The 20205-nt window shown below is 39.6% G+C and overlaps 1 protein-coding gene across 2 annotated transcripts in view; it reads left to right on the forward strand.

Moving 5' to 3' along the window:
• The first annotated feature begins 850 nt into the window (after window positions 1-850).
• The window catches only part of LOC117301347 (protein capicua homolog), a 42677-nt gene continuing 23322 nt past the window's right edge, over window positions 851-20205 (forward strand). For both annotated transcript variants that reach the window (XM_033785266.1, XM_033785267.1), the window contains exons 1-7: window positions 851-993; window positions 10906-12377; window positions 12733-13851; window positions 14700-14852; window positions 15727-15823; window positions 17456-17576; window positions 18850-19035. In XM_033785266.1, the coding sequence (XP_033641157.1) occupies window positions 10931-12377; window positions 12733-13851; window positions 14700-14852; window positions 15727-15823; window positions 17456-17576; window positions 18850-19035 (3123 nt within the window). In that variant the 5' untranslated portion in view covers window positions 851-993; window positions 10906-10930. The remainder of the gene's footprint in view (window positions 994-10905; window positions 12378-12732; window positions 13852-14699; window positions 14853-15726; window positions 15824-17455; window positions 17577-18849; window positions 19036-20205) is intronic.

Genomic DNA, 20205 nt, shown 5'->3' on the forward strand with positions numbered 1-20205 from the left:
AGGGACGAAGGCTCACATACAGATGCTCAGGTTACATAATGGGACGGGAGATATAATAGGCCTACGGGCCTAATAGGCCTACTGGAAATTATGGATGGAATGGGAGATCAACAAATAATGATAAACGGACAAAACGGGCAAGTTTTGAGTGTATACGATTTCAAAGCACGGTGATTTTGCAGGTGATTTGTGTTATGAACCTGCCCTCCACTCCCCCCGCCCATCCGTACACAGCGCTATATTAATTTGCGGCATATACACAAGATTTCTAGCGGGGTTGCCGCGCGAAGCAATGCATCCCGCTAGTACACATGATCATCCGGTCTGTTTTTTGTGTGTGTACATGTACAGTACACTTAGTAACGTCAATGTACAGCGCGCCAGGCAACAAGAGCTATTTTAGTGAAGAGTGCTGATCAATACTGCAAGCCAATTGGCTGTGTGTAAATTATGTTAATTTTATTGATGAATGACATCAACGTGCCCAGTCAGTCTTCCGGGGTCTGGAACCGCCACTTAATCTACCACATATTTCGATTCTTTTCCTCACAACTGTGGTATCAAATTGAAGCTTAACATCTCTTGAGTTAATTGCACTGAAATATTTACTTGCTCAAAATATGTTTGTATCACTTTTTAAAAATAAACCAACACAATAGTATTTATGCAAACTAGTTAGTAGGGTCATAGGTTACTGACGTCAACTTACCTGCGATTATTTTTTAGTGCCCCTGACCAATCAATGACCGTAAATCTTAATAATTAAGTCATGTGGGTTTCTACTGTCCAATCAACGACTGTTTTGCGTGATCAGTTTATGCTCATTCACCTTTTCCCTATCGCTGAGAGAGCTAACTAGGCCTAGCCTGCTGCTGAAATATACGTGTGTGTGTTTTGTGTGTGACGACTACATCTACATCGTACAAAATTAAAGGTCTCCATTGTGACGACTGCTGCAAGTCATCGCTAAACTTCACATTACCTGCTGATAAGGTAATTACGATTCTTAACAATATTGCAAACTTCGATGAATAGGTTGACTGAAAAAAAACCTGACGATAAATGTAAAATGAACTGTTCCAAATGCACTCAACCCCCATCATGATCTTGTGTGTGGCAATGGCAGTGTGGTAAGGCAAGGACGTTTCACTTACTACAGTTCAAATGATTTTCTGTCGAATATCTGTAACCTCACAAAATAGTTTCACATATTCACTCTTCCCCTAAAAAAACATTTACACCCACTAGAGTAGACTCAGTAACTGGGGCACTGTATTTTTTTAAAAACTTTTTTTTATTTATAGTCTTTCGTACGACAGAAAAAAAAAATAAAAAAAATATGAGGACGAAATAAAAGAATTATAAAAATTAGTGCAGCACCTTAAGACACCCACGTACACTAGTGTATTTAGTACAAAGCAATGGTACTGTGTGATCATCTTTTTGACCTTATGATACACTAGCTGACAGTGCAACAAGGAAATGTTTGTACCGAGGTCACATGCGTAGAAAACTAGTAAAAAGAAAAAAGTAGTTAGTATAGCATACGTAGTACACCACCACACACCGACACACCACACAGTGACACACAAGTGATGGCAGTCCTAGGTCCTAGCATGGCCTAGAGTACTAGGTAGTACGTACATTGTAGCATATAGAGTACAATAGGAACAACATTGGCATCACTAGCCATGTAATTCCAAAATTTTGTAGGACTTTGTCATTGGCCTCTTTATTTATGTATAGTAAACTAGTAGGTTTCCAAGTAGGATAACAGGAACAATTTTCACAATCAAAAACTAAAAATTGATTGTTTTTTAAAATCATCTATCCAACCTTTGAAATTTATCTTGGTACGATTTTGTTTCTTCGTTTTTTGTTGTTTTTAGATTTGTCTTTCGTACGTTAGATAAATAATAATAATAATAATAATAATATCAAAGTCTTGTATAGCGCACGTATCTACCAAAAAAGGTACTCAAGGCGCTGAGTATGATATACAAACTTTCAGAAAATGTCATTGCAGTGATCAATTCTGAGACCCAATTATTTAGCACCTTCTATCGGTTTACAAGGTGCTACGCCGCATACAGCCAGGAACTTCGGGGCGAACCCCTTCTCTTTTCGATAAGTGCACCGGGTTCTTTTACATGCGTTACGCATACACATGGGACCAACAGCTTTATGTCCCATCCGAAGGACGAAGCAATGGATAAGTCTTGGCTTGCTTAAGGACACAAGTGTCACGGCTGGGGATGAAAAAATAAATAAAATGGAATACGAAAGATGCCTCAGTAACTGGATCTAGACACCCACATACACTAGTCTAGTGTATTTAGTACAAAGCCATGGTACTGTTGTGATAACTCCTGTTGTATTTACCTGAGTCTTCAAGGAAACGGAAAACAGGAAATAGACTGCACGCAGTTGGTTGCTTCTCAAGACTGACGAGCAAACCACTTGGCAGCCCGGAAGGCGCCCAGTGGCACGCTCCAGTGGTTTAATGAATATGCATACTACACTCCTCCCCGTAATATATTTTTTATTCTTGGGGGGAAAAATAGAATATTATTGAACAACCAGTCGTATGACTTAACTATACACTTCATTCCAATATACATGTACGTGTATATCTTTTGGAGGAAAATACAAATATTATTATTGAACCTCGAAGAAGACAGTCTTTTGACTAAACTATAAATATTGTTATTATTGAACAAAATAGTCTTTTTACTAAACTATATACAATTCATTCCGCTACAATACACTCTATTTATCTTCTGTTATGCTGTTATACACAGAGTCGTGCTCTTAGCGATTGCTCAATAACATCAAGAATTAACTTATCATGGAAAATTTATGTTGTAAACCGTCTTTGTGTTTCTGAGGCAGTGGGCGAGGACTTCTTGGATGGGAATGTTTCGAATGTGGGCTATTTCTAGGGCCACCAGTTTAGCTATGGTCGGATTGCTGTAGGACTTACCATGCTTGTGAGGAAAATATGGGGCATCCGTCTCCAACAGGAGTCGGCTGAGGCGAATCTGTTTGGCGACACTCCTCACGCCCGCATTTTTCCCAGAGACAAGCAGGGTCAGCCCTATGAACAAGTTAGGGAAATATGCCAACCATTTTTGAGCCCTTCCCCAATCTTGAGAAAAACAATGTAAGTGAATTTTCCAATTTCGGGGGATGGTTTCTATTGCAATTTTCAAACAGTCGTCTTCTGCATCCCGACAATGCACTATTATTGGTTTGTCTAACTCAACTGCAAGCTTCAGGAGACGTTTGTAAACCGTCTGCTGGACTAACTTGGTTCGAATGTGTCTGCCCGAGTAGTCAAGCCCAATTTCTCCCAAGGCGCAAACTTTCGGGTGGTTCATCCGGTGTCTGATTGTTTGTTCGGACTTTGGAGTAAAACTTGCCGCTTGTTTTGGGTGGTATCCCACTGCTGCGTGGACCAGGCTATCGGACACCAGTTCCAACCATCTGTTTTGGTCGCTGAATGTAGGGTTAGGGTTGCAGAAGACTGCGACGCAGCCGCGGAGGTTTTGGCACTCGATGCCTTCGGTTTTCATGAACTGACTGAGTGTCCCATTGCTGTGCGTAATATGCAATAACCGGTCCACGTGGCAGTGAGCATCTGCGAAGTCCTCAGTAGGTTGTGGGTTTGGGGTTTTGGGAAGCAGCATGAAGATTCGCTGTAGAGTTCTCCAGTGTAGGAGTGACGATACACGTGAAGGGGACACCAGATTTCTATCCGTCTCCTTGGGAAGTCCAATGAACGTATCATAGTTATCCCATAACTCAAGTTCCTCTGGACTAAATATTGAATTTGCGTCGCCCAACGACCGCCGTTCGACAAAATTCAACAAGTCGTCCGAGGATCCTAAGCCAAGCCCAAGAGACAAGTAGTCAATGAATTCGTCAACAAGGATAACCAATTCTTGAAGGTGTTGGTCCATTGAGAATGGGCCATGGTTATTTACGTGGACGGCTATTTCCCATCGTCTGCATTTCCAACAGCAAGCTAGGGGAAACAAGAACCACCAGCGTTCATCAGCAATGTGGTATCTGATGATGTGGTGCCTCATTTTATTTGAACGCTTCCCACATTCCGGTTCCGGACAAAGCTGGGTAGACTTCCTTTTGCTGGAACGGCCAGAACTATTGTCCCCACGATAGCGTAACGAACCTCATAAAAAATCATAGCTCTAGGAGTACTATGTGATCATCTTTCTTGTGACTATAGCTGACAGACTAGGATTAGGAAATGTTTGTACCGAGGTCACACGTAGTACCGGTAGTAATTCTGGAGTACTAACCACACCACACACAAGTGATGGCAGTATGAGTACTAGGAACAACACCGTGGACAGTGTTTGTTTGCAACGTAAAATGAAAACTGTGCAATTCAGAGGCATGTTTGTGTGGATCATTAATGCTACTAAAAAAAAAAATCTATCAACCATTTGCATAAAAAATTTCATAACAAACAGCTTCAAATGCTTTTCAAAGACCAACTCGACTGATCCGAAGGAAGATGGCATGCAAAATAAATCTAAAATCTTATTTAATTAGTTTATAAAAATTTATAACATTTTGTTTTCCCCATTTCAGACCATCGATGTTTGGTTTCAGGAGAAAAAAAACCCATCTGTTTATTTTGTTTTAATGTAGACATGATACCATATTTATTTATTATCAGAATTTATTATAGTTTGCAGAACTTTTAATGGCATTTTCACTTCTTTTTTTTTTCCCCCCAAGCCGTTGGTCCCATATGTTGTGTAAAAGAACCCAGTGCACTTATCGAAAAGAGAAGGGGGCTTGCCCAGGTGTTCCTGGCTGTAGCTGCTGTATGTAAGCTTGGGCGATATCGATTTATTTTATTCACGATATGTCATTTACAGTATATCGCTAAACCTGGACGATATGACGATAATATCGTCACGATCCGATATTGAAATCAATATCGCCAATATCGATGTTGGTTTTGAATTTATCGAAATATCGTCTCAAAAAGAATTATTTTTTTCATAGACGATATCGTTCAAAATACCCAGTATTGTCCCACGAGATGTCTTACAATCGCACATGTAAAAAAGATTTATTTAGGCTAATGCTGTCAATTTTTGAACATTTACGACTTCGAATGTAAACTGTGGCTCAACGCATACCTTGTAAACGTACTCATATCTAGACATGGTGGTCTCTCTTTGCAGCGCTGAAGCAGGACGAACGTTCTTGAAACGTTTATGTGCTGTGTGACTATTCGGAGCAGTATTCATCACCACGGTTATTCTGGTACTTTATTATTAGGGGATGAATGAACTGAGTGCTGCCGTAGCCACGCAAGGGTGCGAAGCTGTACGGGAAATTCCCTTGGCCATCACCTCGATCCTACGGTTATTCTAATATGTTATTATGAGGGGATGAATGAATGTTTCCTTGCCCAAGCGTGGGTCCAAGTTGTAGGGGAAATTCCCCTGGCCAGAAATCACCACGCTGTCGGACTAAGTCGGACGCACTGAAAATACGGGTTTTTAGAAAAGTTCCCAGGTGACCCTCTCAGATTTTGATGAAACTTCATCAGAATGATTGGATGTGGCTCAAATGAACACATACAAAAAAGCTAAGTCATACTCCGTGTCGTTTTTGAGATACAACCCATTGAAATTTGGTCGAGGCGGCCATTTTGTGCAAGCGCAAGACGCGAAAAGTGATTTTTGTGAAAATTTCCGACTTTAAAAGCTCATTATTTAGTTTTTGTACCAGGTAGAGAGTTCAAATTTGGTATACCATCTTACTTCTTGCCAAATTTTATGAATCTGCACTCAATTTAAAGGTATCTCCTTAAATTTTCTGGTTATGGTCACCCAAAGTAGGCACTTTAATCAGCCGAAAATGTTTTTGTGATATTTGGGGTCACCCTGTACCCGCATGAGAGGTCAAATGAATCCTATATTCCCTAGGTATTATCTATGGATGCATGTCTATACCCATAAGCAATTATAAGCTCACCAATGCATTAATTTAGAAATAGCATGGGCCCACAGTTGGTTCCAGCCAGAAAAAGGCCCCGCCCGTCTTGACCAGGGTTGACCCCGCGATCAATTGAAACATTTTTTGAAATTTACACCAGTTAAACGAACTTAACCACCAAATTTCAGCTTTGGCACTCAACTCCTTCATAGTTTGGTGGCTATTTGAGAAATAGATGTTTTTCGCACATTTTTTTATAAAAATGTCATTACAATTCTTACCACACATTGATGGTCATATACAAGTTAGCACAAATTCAATATGTTTTATGTGATGAATGCTTGCAGTTTGGCTTGAATGGTCTTTAAATCTTCATCCAACAATCATTGCGAGTGTTTTGTGGTCAAGAGAGTGCATTGGATTTCTTGGTTTGTTTCGTGCCATTTAAATGTGCACGTTTGAATGCATTTTTAGTATACTACCCACATAGTAACTAGTGTCCCTTTAAACCATAAATAATACAGATCCCATTTTTATATTTGGTGTGGTTAATGGCAACACCCACAGCCTTCTTTTGGCAAAATTTTTTGTTTGAACAATAAGTTAATTTCTTATATCAAGGACTTTGATTTAAGCTAAAAATCATCTTTGTCCAATATTCATAACTGGAAGTACAATCATTTGTTGTTATGGTGAACAGATGAAAGGTCAATAGTTCATTGACCTGTAACTAAAACACCACATGACTTAGAACGCTCAAATTGGGGTATCAGAGTTTTCTCATAATTTGACTAAACTAACTCAGCAAATTTCTAGAAAAATCTGTGAGATTTGACTCAGGGTGGTGGATATTTTGACACTGAATTACCCATGTGTTCATTTGTCTGTTTCTCTCACTTAAACGGCCCTTATAAATGGTATATTTTGAAGTAACTGTCAATGTTATGTATCTTGAGAGAAAACTTGGGGAACTGACGCACTACATCAATGCATTGGCATTTCTGGTGTCTGCGTGATACCATGTACGCAATACATTTGTTTGAGAAAGTAGTGTTTGCATTGATTAAAGTAGTATTGTTCTAAAATAGTTGAGTATGTCAGCATTAATGCAAATGAGATGACCAGCATTAGCAAGAAGGAAACATGTAAGGGGACTGGGGTTGGGTTAAAACCAGAGAAGAATATGACAGACAGAAGTGTTAAGTACTGGCAGATTTATGAACAGGGTATTTTGAACATGTTTCAAGTGAAACTCTACACGGTAGGCCTATACTGGGGTATGGTTCCACTGGGTATGGTTCCACTGGGGTATGTTTCCAATATTTTGTGTGTTATTGGAGGTTTTTGCAGCACTTTTAGGTACCTGCCTTAAATTATTTATTGCAGTTGAAAACATGCATCAGGCCTCGACCTCTTCAGCGGCCACCAAATGGCCGCGATGTGGCCGCGATGCCCCAGCCAATTGCCGTGAAGCCCTTTTAAAAATCACGTACCTTACGGCCACTTGGCCGTCGTGCCCTTTTCCATTGATTCCATAACATTATTTATTCGAAAAGGTTATTTAATGTTAACATTGTGACCCATTTAATTTATATGGAGGTAAAATTCAGAACGTACGATCCCGCACACTAGTTTTTCACAATGCTGCTTCTGTGCAATAAAAAATGTGTTGAGAATGTGGCATGGTAACCATATCAAACGTAGTTGAGCTGTTTACTACTAAAAACGCAGCACCAGACTACTCCAATGTATAAACTCGCTACAAGTCCCTACATTAAATTACGCATTTTCGCACTGATTTTGTCCATTGAGATCTGTATTTGTAGCGGATGGGGCGGGGGAGGCGCGCGGCCGGGGGCTGGATACAGTCTATGTTTTTCCCCTGGCTATTTCGCTGGTGTCCAAGGCTTGTACTGGATTAATGTTTGTGACCCACCGCTACCAGTGATCTGCCTGCCTTGCGACTTTGTTTTTCATTGCCAAACACATGTTTGTGTACACACAAAAAGCGTGGAATTGTAAAACGTCAAACGGCAGAGCCCTAATTTGGCAATCATCATACTCCATCAAGTTCATTATTGATTAATCAGCATGCCATCCCCACGAAAGATGCAAAAATAAGCAGGAAGGCGAAAGGGCTAGAGTGGTAGCAAAGTGCCAACTTTAGAAGCATTTTTTAACTAGGTGCGTTTGTTTGCTTTTTTTATAGTAATTACTTAGCGCAGTCTAGCATGGCATAAACGCCGGCATGCAAAATACAACTTACAAGTTTAGCTAAATGCTAGGCCAATTATTTTGTGCTAAGGGGTTGAGGGTTCGTTTTTAATTTTCTTAATCATATTTATATAAAAAAAGAAGGGAAAAAAAGAAATAAATATTTGTCCAAATCATCGGATTTAGCTGAGCCTCCGGGTTGTTGGTGTCTGATGGGGGTTGTTGGCGTGGGGTGGGTGGGGCTCGTTTGTCTCGCAGAGTTGGGGTAGTGGTGAGCCAGAGACTAATTGATCTTTTTTCTTCAGATTAACACGCAGGGAATTATTTCTGTATGATTTTTTTAACAATTCTTTGTTCTGGAGCAACGATTTGTTTTCAGATGACCAGAAGGGAGTTTAATTAAGTCGATGAATAAGGGTTAGGAGGTAAGTTAATTACTGGAGTAATCGTTTGCAATTCGATCGAGCGCTGCAAAAAAACTGTACATAATTCAGAAACAAATATTTTTAAACTTTTATTCAATTTCAGCGACAATGAAATAAATATGGGTTGGAATCAGTGGAAAGTATTTTAACATAATCATCAACAAATAAAGGTTTGAAAATGGCCTTGGTGCCCTTTCAGTTGGCCTTGGTGCCCCTTTTTTTTTGAGAGCTTTTGAGGCCAAGTGGCCTTGCCCCTCTGAAGCTAAAGGTTGAGGCCTGATGCATCATCAACCCATTTCTTAAAAGAAAATAACACAAATAAACTTATTTGGGAAGCGAATGTTGACGTCACAGATTCGCAACCAATAATTCACAGTGGTTGAGCTCTGCTCTACTCACTTGCGAATATCGCTGCGAAAGAAGGGTTTCTGTCAAATTCACGTCACATTCGCTTCGCATGAAGTATGAACCAAGCTTAATAGAGGTTTTCTAATGACCTATTCTTTTGGTTTTACTCCAAACTTATGGGGTGCAAGATGTCTCAGCTGGGAAATACATCGCGATACTTAATCGATATCACGGTATTAAATTGATATCGCGATATATATCGCTATTTCGATTAAAACCAAATCGATCCGAAATATCAAAATCGATTCCAAATTAGTATTGCGATATTCGATAATATCTTGGTATCGCCCAAGCTAAGCTGTATACACCCTAGCATCTTGTAAACCCTTAGGTGCTATACATGTACATGTAAGTGGGTCTCAGAGTTCATCACTGTAATAACCTATCTTTCTGAAAAGTTGTATAATATGTCACTCTCAGCGTCTTAGGTACCTTGTTTGGTAGATACATGCCTAATAAGACATTATTATTATTATTATAATAATATTGGCACGTCATAGAATGAAGGAAATGTAGGGAGATGAAACTTAATCTAGCAGACGATAATTTTGTCTGCTAGTCAAATCAAACTTTGTTTGATCAGCCTTTTAGGGCTTGCTCCTAGGAACTGATATCACTATTTATTGTTTTATTTATTGCTTTGCCTCTGGTTTATTTAAACCAGGTCGCATGACATCCTGTCGCGTTTGGACATCATTTTCTTAAATTTTAACTTTGATAAAGCATGAAACTTTGCAAAGTAAAGAAAAATGGTGCAACCGGACAACAATTAATTGTCATTTCATATCTTTTTTAGTTTGCATATTCTGACTCTAAGTCTAATACGAAGTTACTACTGTAGGTCCTTAGAGCAGTTTTAACTGAGTTTACCCTCCCATCCATCATTATTGGTTCCTCGGGTAATTACAGACATGGGCAATTCTAGCGTTACAGATATTTATTTCAGACAGTTTTCAGAACTTCAACAGCTCAGTAAATACTGCCAAATATGTATTTAAAATCTTTCATTACTACAGCATAGTAGTTCCGAATGGATAGCGTACACTTGGGTTAGTATTTGGGTACAACAATGCTGATCACAGCCCTTGTCTCTTTTTGCGATAATTACTTTTGAACAATAGTGATAAATACCTTGGACAGTTTACAGATTCTGATAGGCCAAAACCCAATCTCGTGGGGATGTCATTTGGTATAAGGACTGGCTGTGGAAACTAGCATATAACTCGCTAAACCAGCATGTTTATTCATCTTAGTTTCATTGCCACTTCGCAACATACATGCTACAAAGTGTCAATTTTGATGTTACAGATGTCCGTGTATAAACCCATGTTCATTATGGTCTTACAATTTACATTTAGCAGAGCTCACAGTTTGACAGTAAAATGTGGCCCTTGAATATGAGTTCAATAGAGACGTACGTAAAGCAAAACACATTTTGACCATTTTAACCATTTGTTTTTCATAAAAATACATTAATTGGAATAACAGTATGAAGATCTGGTCTTCACTATGTGGTATTGACCTTGGTTGGTGGCTGTTAACAGACCGAGCCCTTTGGCTTGGTCCAATAACAGCGGCCAGCCACCAACCCGGTCATTACCACAGAGTGAAGACTGGGTCCTTACACTATTCCGTAATTATTTCAAAACTCTATCCAAAACAGTTGTTGTAGTGGTGCATTTAGCAGTCAAATCAAATCCCATATCCTGTTGCACTAAGCATTTCATTGCAATCTGAGTAAAGTTAATTTGTTTTATAAAGCATGTAAGAAATGTCAAAAAAAAAATTGAGACTAAAGTAGAAAAAAAACATGAGTTAAAAATAACAAGATACAATCCCAAGTTTATGTTCTGTGACTGTCAATTTTGAATTTCAGATCCAGGCAGGACTGGCCAATAGTCATGAATCGTAAAGGTGACAGACCAAAGCGTGGCAAGAAAGTTCAATTGGAGCCTGAATCTGAACTGGAAGTCACAAGTACAAGGTCAAAAAGAAGCAGAGGTCCATCTGATCCTAAGCCTCACCCAACTGATGATTCCAACCAAGATTCTTTAATTTCTACTAGAAGATGTCGCAGCAATGGAAAGGTGTCCCCAGACAGAAACTTTCAAGATAACCCGCCTTTCCCAAGCACAAGTTGTACGTCTCTTAAAAAGGGGAGTAAAAAGGCTTTGAACAACAGGTCAAGTGAAAGTAAGAAAAGTGAAGTGAGTTCAGACGATGAGAGTACACTAAGTAATATATCACATCCAGAAGATACAACTACTCCAGAAAGAAACACCAATTGTGACACAGATGCTCATGCTTACATTGCTGGCATGAAAAGAAAAGCGTCATTTCCTGACACAGCTACACCATCAAAAAAGGCTGCCATTGATTTGAAAGAGTTTAGAGGTCATCGGGTTCTTGCTAGAAAGGATGATGGGTTCTACCCAGGAATCATCAAGCATCAGCGTAAAAACAAAGACATTGGGGTGACTTTTGACAGTGACAAAAATGCTAAGTATTTCAGTAATGTTGAGTCAGATGAAAGGATTGATATTGTTAGTGATAAGGTTCCATCATATAACAGAGTTGGTATTGGATCTAAAGTTTTGGTTAAGAGAGTCAATTGTCCAGGAGTTTATAATGTGGGTGTGATCAAAGGTATAAAGGCAGCTGCACAACAGTACGAGGTTTATGTTGCCAATGATGAGGGGTTAGAAGATAAGGTAGTTACTCCGTTATGGAAACTGCGTCTACTAAGGTGGCCATGGGGACCTGATCCTCCTTGTTCATTGATACCTATTCGTCAACTCACCTACAGTCCACAGTCTCAAGCTGGAGATGAAGTACTTGCCACTGATCATCATGAAGGTCAAGAAACAAGTTCAACTAACCATGAAGAAGTTTCTGATGATGACCTCCAGCGAGAGGCAATTCACTTTGACAGTCGACCAGTCCCTCATGTTTCCACCACCAACACTCCATCTTCTTTGTACTCTAATGAATCTGAAGGTCATAAGCTGCATTGTAAAAGTGATCGTAATCGCCATATAAGCGGTGCTAGCACAACATCAATGGCCTCCATTTCATCCAGTCGAACTTATTCAATATCACCAGTTAGCCCCTCACCAAAGTACAATAAAGGAGATGTGGTGTGTAACACTAATGGTGTTCGTAAGAAGTACAATGGAAAACAGTGGCGTCGACTTTGTTCCAAAGATGGGTGTAATAAAGAGTCCCAACGCCGTGGCTACTGCTCTAGACATCTTTCCAGCTACATGAAAAGTAAAGGAATGCTTGGAGATGGACAAGTCAGTGATATTGAATGGGACAGTGATTCACGCAGTTCCAGCTTACAAGCAGGTAACATGTGTCATTCAAAGATGTGTGTCATTCAAAGAAGTTTACCATCATTCACACATATGTTGCTGTGTTAAAGGTATTACTGTTTGGGGGGGGGGGGGGGGGTAATGCCACAACGATCCAGCTACATTGAAAATAATCTCATTCTACTGTCTCAAGGTGGACAGGTCAAAACCAACTCAACAAATTAACTTGATGGTACCAGAAAGTGACTTGCATACATGTGGTACTTTGCAAGGCTGTTTTGAAAGATGAGCTCACAACGTATTTTTTGGGGGTATGGCAATTATTGTCCTTGGTTTAACTTTTCAATTGTTGTTTTCTTTCTTTTTTCCTCTTAATTTGTTTTGAATAGATTCTAGATCCCATATTGAGCCATCAAAGTTTGACATGGATGAAGCAGAAGCTGCCAATATCATTTTGGGTTTGTCACAAGGAAACTCAAGATCCTGTACTCCATGTCAGCCATCAGTACCCCCGTCTCCACGTTCGCAATCTAAAACCCCATCCCCAGCAATGTTTGGCTCCTTCAAACATCAAACATTTATACCCATCTCCAAGTTTTCTGGTTCTCATCATGGTTCAGCTCATGTCACTCCAACTCCATGGGGTTCTTCTAGTACTCCTATATCTGGCCGATCATCCAGTGAAATCACCTCACCTGGCATGCCTAAATACAGCACTAGTGCAACACCCACATATCAACATAGTCCTGGGTTTGCCACTCCAGTCAGTCCCAATAAGTTGAAGATGCGAATGGAGCATGCAAGAAACCAGTCACAAGAAGTCAACAGGAGCGATAGTATTGACTCAGGGGTTGAATGTATACACAACACAAGATCTCCAACACCAGCACATCATGGAGCGACTGTTTCCCCAAGTCACAATCTGTCATCTCAACTTGTTTTGTCCCCACCCAACATCATGTCGCCCCCAGCAGCTAGACAGCAAGTTACACAAGGATATCATCAATCAAGCAGCACCTACTTTGAATTTCCTTCTCCTTCAGAGAATAAGCTGAGAAATGCCCTCTTAGCACCAGGAAGTCAGGAGGCATGGCCAGTTACTCATGAAACTCTACAAAGTCCTATCGTTGAGAAAACGCAATCACATTCAAGGTTTTCTCATGACAAAGTTTCCAGAACAAACCTGACAAAAGAATTTGAAAAGGTAGAGGGCAGTGTTCTCATTGACGGGAATAGGATGGCCAATACAGCTTTCACGAAGACACCTCACATTCAAAGATCAGTCATTCCATCTTCATTCTCTGAAACTTCAGGGAAACAACAAGGTGTAGTGGGATTTGCGGGACAGAGTAGCAGTTCAAATGAGCAGGTATCACAAAGTCAAGTTCCTGCCGAACAATTGCAAACTCAAGCAGCTCAAGAGACCTTAGCAACAGGAGCTGTGACTGGATCAAAGAGCAATGAAGATAGCAATGGTGGTGATGGGGGTAAACCACCAGGGCAGAATGGTAAGCAGTTAATAATATGTACTTGCTTAGCCTTCACTAGAGAGGTTTCACAGCACATACAGATACGTCAACGTGTAATACTTTGCAAAACAAAATCCAACTCATGGCTGACATGAACGGATACGGTTATCTGTATCTGTATCCGCCACTTGCAAAATCTCTCTATTCATGTCAGTTAAAAGATTTTGGTACTTTTTGTAACAGAAAACTAATTGTCCAAAGATTTACACTAAACTTTAACCGATTGAAGAAAATGATAGTAGAAAGTTTACCTAAAATATTTCTAGCTGAGGTGCTAAAGTTTTTGTGAAATGAGTTAAACAATTTCACGGAAATATGTTTTACATGCTAAAATAATTTTTGTGACATGTTTTAGTCATTGTCAAAAACTACAGCACCTCAGCAAGAAATAACTTAAGGGAAGCTTTCTACTATCAATATTGTCAAACTGTGTGAGTTTAATGTTAATTTGTTGACAAAAAGTTTTGTACCCAGATCCTTTAAAGCATGTTTGGCACTTTGTGCAGCTTAAAGAGGAAAAACACAGTGTGGAGTGGCAAAGCCCCAAGCACCTATGGCATAAAGGCATTTGCTGTTTTGTTGAGCAGCATGATGTTTTTTCTTAACATTTCATTAATTCATTCATTAAAATTACTTTCAACAACGTGGGATGACGTGTGCAATACGAATAGGCAAATGTGTCATAAAACTCTTAAGAATGTTTAAACTTAAGGTGTCTTACTATTCTAGTGAATGGTTGATTCCTGACCAGTATTCCATGTTGGTGTTTTATGCTTAAGGTATGTGTTTCTCTAAGTACTAATGTTTGACTTATTTATCAATGACAGTGTGGCCCTGTGTTGTTCCTCCTGGTCATGTTCCAGTGTTCTACTGGCATTCATTGGTTCCAATCTTTAATATCAGTCAGCCAGTTGCTTCAACTCCTAGCAGTAGTGCTGCATTACCTACAAGTCATCCCACATCACTCAATCAATCTCAAGGTATGTACAATATACAATCGTGCACGTGAGGGAGTAAATGGAACCCAAGGCGAAGCCCAGGGTGCCATTTCCCCTTGAGGGTGTACAAAACCCATGGACCCCAGTCACAGCGTGCAACAATTGTTTTGTTATACCTTTGTATAATTGTTATTCCTCTTCTCGAAGTTCTGTTGTCATCTTCAAACATTATTACGACGGACTGTTCATTGTTTAATTAGCAGACGAATAAGAAACAATTTCCTTGTACCCGCGGTTGTTTCGTACACAGCGCTGGAAATCGACCAATGCTTGGAACGATCAAGGTGATGTACACCGGTGTACATCACTTTCATGTTACCCGGCCTGTCGAGCTATGTAACATGCGTTTTTGTTGCGCGTCACATGATTGGTTCTCGACCAATCAAACTTCACAGTTTGTTACCGAGGTATAACAACATGATTTGTATACCTTTTATTATCATTATTGCATTCAATCCATTCAGGCATGCAACTCTTCCGTGTTTCCGCGGAATTCCGCATTTAACAAAAAAATTATGGGCGCTAAAATGAAGCATCTCGGAGCATAATAAACCTCAACATTTTTTAGGGTACCATTGTGGGTCTCATGTCTCATGGCGTTTTGGCTGCCTCGCTCCGCAGTTGCATGTGTATTTTGGCTGCCTCGCTCCGCAGTTGCATGTGTATTTTGGCTGCCTCGCTCCGCAGTTGCATGTGTATTTGAAAATTTTCCTCTTTTCTTTTCAACGGCTGCATGCCTGTCAAATACAAACATACAAGAAAATTGTCACTTTAATGTACTCGGAGTTATCAAGATAATGTGAACTGTTTGAGGTTCTCTTTTTATCAATGATGTTTTCACTTGATGTTTTACCAGGGGCTGTTGTGGTTACTTCTAAACCTGGATCTAGTGGAGTTCTCTCGGCACCCTTCAGAGACAACAAACCACAACCCATACAGTTGAGTAAAGACATGTAAGTCAAATCTCACAAATTTGGTCTTGTGCTAGCAAGAGCGTATAAGTTTTGACCTTTCCTGTCTTGAAATTATCACTGTTGTGCTTGCCAATGTCACATAGTGCCACCAAAGATGTATCGCATGGTAGCTAGGGAGCTATTGTTTGTTTATCGTATTACCCGTGTAACCATTCCGTGTGACCGTCCTTGGGGTCAAACTGCAAGTTTTTCCCCAAACCACATGATTATTTATTTAACATGTTATGTTTACAAGAGATATATTCAACCCATTGACCAAAAAGCTGGGTATTCTTGTATGTTAAATAGTTTGGAGCTCAAGCTATACTTGTTTGTGTGGTCCAAGCAGTGCCACATATTGCCACTGCAAATGTTCATCAGATTTAAGAACCTAATCTCCACCAAAAGTAGCCCTTAAGATTTAACTTGAGCACAACTAGTTGCTTCTCCAGTTTGCCACTCACCTTGATCAACTTGGGCATGTGTGTCTGGAAATGGGTTGTTTTCTTGAGATGCACACTGATTATGGGAACAAAATGTAAGTTTGTAGTTTTCCAGAAACTTGATGGCTCACCCATGACAATATTGGATTGTCATTTTGGGACTAACAGTGTGATGACCCGGTCTTCACTGCGTGGTTCTGACTTAAGTTGGTGGCTGGCTGCTGTTATAATGGACCTTATGGTGGTTGATTCCCATTAATAAATAACTTTTAACAAAAGTAATAATAACAAAAATAAAAATTAGAAGTCGAGGTAAATTATCAAGAACCAGGCCTTGGCGGGTTTAAACCACTAGTGGAAAACCGATTCAACACACTTAGATTCCCATTCATAAATACCTTTTCGGTAAAAAAACATCAACACTTTTTTTGTCAAAAAGTAAAATAAATGCAAAAATTATAATTGTTAAATGTTTTTTTACAACACAACACCCCTCCAGCTATGAAATGGTAAGGCCCTCGGGTAAACAACTCCTTATAAGGGAATGCTGTGCCCGTCGAGCGTATCGCGTGATGTGGCACAACTGTCCTAGCCGTTGCTCTTGACCAATAGGAACGAAGAAACTGTCTTATAAGCACAGGTGCAAGCTCGCGTGTCACGCCTTTGTTTCAACACTTTTTACTGGACATAAACAAAGGTCTTTACACACCCCTGTGACGCGCTCTCCACCAATAGGAAGAGCAAACTGTCTGAGTATTTATGAAAAGCTTTTAATGCACATTTTCAAGAGTTAGATTATGAGCTCTGAAAATCATTACCATATGGAAATATTTTGGTTTGAGTACGTCTAAATGCTTATGTTGGTTTTACCATGTACATACCAGCTGCCTTAAAATTGATACATTGTGTGCGAGTTCAGGCATGCAGGGCATGTAGCACCTGATTCAATACTATTGATTTGTTGATTTGATAGTGCCCCTTACAATATACACAGTGCATACAAGCTTTTACACATCAATTCTTGTTTAGGGCCCATTTATTTGCCAGTACACAGAGCTGCTCCCAATCACTAAATTAACATACTATATTCTCTGAAGTATTAAAGTTAAAGTTAATTATAACATTAAAGATGTGAATTGATGCAGAAGCAAGCTCTGTTTAACATGTTGTACCTTTTCTTTGGTTTCAGTGTGAATAGTCGAGCATTCAGTCCTTCAGCTATGAGTCCACCTGGTAATAAACGTCGCTGTCAATCACTTAGCTCTCTACCTAAAGATGCTCATGAGAAAGAACCAAGAAGTCCCAGAAAGGTTAGTTCAACTCCAACATACAGAAATATTGCCCTTGGTTTTCATGTGTTGTGTTATGGCCATTTAGCCTTATTGTGATAGGAGTGTACTGTTTGGTTTGGGTATATACATTGTACAGACAGATTTACCCATACCTCATAGTGTTGTAGTATTGTGTCCCCCGTATCTCCAAATAGCTTTTGGCCATGGCTGAGTGTTTGAACTTGAGTTCTGAATTTAACCGTAATTACTTTGTATTACCCAGGAATAAATTGATTCTTGTGAGGGTAGAAATTGTGGATTAGCAAACTGTGCGCCAATTTGACAGCCGATATTGCATTCTCAAAAGGAGTTAGATGCTTTTAGTACTCCAAGAGGCCCAAATGAGAATGTGCAACAGCGGCAAACACTGGGTGGGGGGGGGGGGATTTTGTTTCCCTATGGTTTTTTTTCTTCATTTGCACAACATATCATGTATGCACACAGGTTATGTTGGGCTCACAAATCAGAAAAAGAAAAGGTAACGCTGTCGATTTAAATATAAGAATCAAACTTTAATAATAATTTTTTTTACTTTTTATTATTTTGGCGGATATAAAAAAGGGGAAAATTAGCTTACGCGCCGACTCCCCAAAACGCTACCTTTGATTCCAGAGTCCTGACCGTGGACCCCTTGGCTATTGGGGCATGATACAAATTTGTTTTATTAACATTTTATACAAAGTTACATATAACTGTACATGCAGTCGTCGGCGTAAGTGCGTGCTTCAACAGAGCATGGGGGTGGGGGTTATGATCTTCAGGCAAATTACCGTTTCATCATTTTACGACCGTTGTCACAAAATATGAACTGCTATTAAGTAAACTAGACTGATTTTAGGGGCTCAGGGTTATTGTTATTATTATTTTTTTTGGGGGAGGGTAGTTTGTAGTGTATGTGAGTGTTTTCCATCAATTGGTCTTTCCCACATACATGGCAGAGTATCCGCCGCACAAAATTGCACCACACTGGCTAAGATTATTTGTGAAAAAAACCCAACACTGTTATACATGTGTCAAATGTCAAGAAACGGACTTGCTTGCGGGGCATTTATGTTTCCAAACACAACTTTTTTTTAAAATGTTACATTTAGTCTCTATTTCAATGTCTTCTGTCATTTGACATCACAGAAACCTGTAAGATTTGTGTATAGTTGATGGTTAAGTACAGATTTCTCCTTGTGTAGGGCTAAAATAATCTTTTATTTTGTTTAATTCCATAATAGCTTAATATTTAATATTAATTTTGTTGTAGATAAGAGATAAGGATCATGTCCGTCGCCCTATGAATGCGTTTATGATATTTAGTAAGCGACATCGAGCTCTTGTTCATCAACGTCATCCTAATCAAGACAATCGCACTGTTAGTAAAATCCTTGGAGAGTGGTGGTATGCGTTGGGTCCTAAAGAGAAACAAAAGTATCATGATTTAGCTTTTCAGGTGAGTCCAACATAAATCCAACCATAGTTACATGAGGTCATGTACATATGGGCTTACTGTATGTACATGTAATGTTTTAACTTAATAAATAGTATACACATGTTGACTGGTGTAATTCGGTAACTAGTGTACGTCTATTCCCACGAGGGACTTTGATTGACCAGAAGAGGGATTCGGCCTCGGGAAATAGGTCGCTCTTCTGGTCACTCACAGGCCCGAGGGGAATAGACGTACACTAGTTACCGAATTGTGCCAGTCACTATGTGTTTTATAACACAGCTCGGTCTTAAAATGTCAAATAAGAACAGAAAAAGGAATTTTGTAGTTTGTTCACGCTTCAAGTCAAGAGAGGGCGTTGTTGCCGCGGGCACTATTTGCAAAGACTAGTGCCCGCTCTGGTACTATTCCCGCAAACACGCACGCGAGATCACTAGCCTATATTAGTTCATCCCACGTGACCGTGTTTCAGCCAACCAGAATACAGAAAAAGTAATAGGTGTGTTATTACGTATTATATTGAGAACTACAGTTCCCTAAAGAGAGCATAGCGGCTGCAAGAAGCCACAAGTTTTGACCTCTTTAATGTTCCAACAAGAGTGGCAGCAAAAGGTCAAAGAAAACAACAAGTACCGAATTGACATCTTCCATTGTTTTCCATGTTAACAAAGAACCAACAACTCTGAAAAAGAAAGGGCGCCAAGACATTTTGCCTTGGTAAAGGGCACCTTACATGTATGAGGAAATTGTTAAATTATACTTAAGCAGTTCAAGGGCATGAAGGCATTGACCAGGGGGCAAGGAGGCAATTGCCTTTGTGAAGTATCGGGACTGTGTAAGCAGCATCAGTAAAAGCAATAAATGTTGATTTGATAACACCCCCATACAAATATTGTGCCTAATTGTCTAGGATGGGTTTGCAATGGTTCATACCATACAATGGTTGCTACCTTACACAGTACTTTATTTGCTGCTTGTGTAGCTCAGTGCATGAGTGCAGTTTTCTAGTAGAAATGAGACATAGATGTGAAGTGCTGTAAATCAAGACAGAATCATTTTGAGGGGGTGTTAAAATCATTTGAGAGAGTACTTGTTAATATGCTTGTGTTGTGGTCTCGCTCTTGGTCTTCAGATTTCATGGTCTTACAAAAAAATAACTCAAAATGGAAAACA

The sequence above is a fragment of the Asterias rubens genome, chromosome 17, assembly GCF_902459465.1.
Source record: "Asterias rubens chromosome 17, eAstRub1.3, whole genome shotgun sequence".
In the NCBI taxonomy this organism is placed as follows: Eukaryota; Metazoa; Echinodermata; class Asteroidea; order Forcipulatida; family Asteriidae; genus Asterias; species Asterias rubens.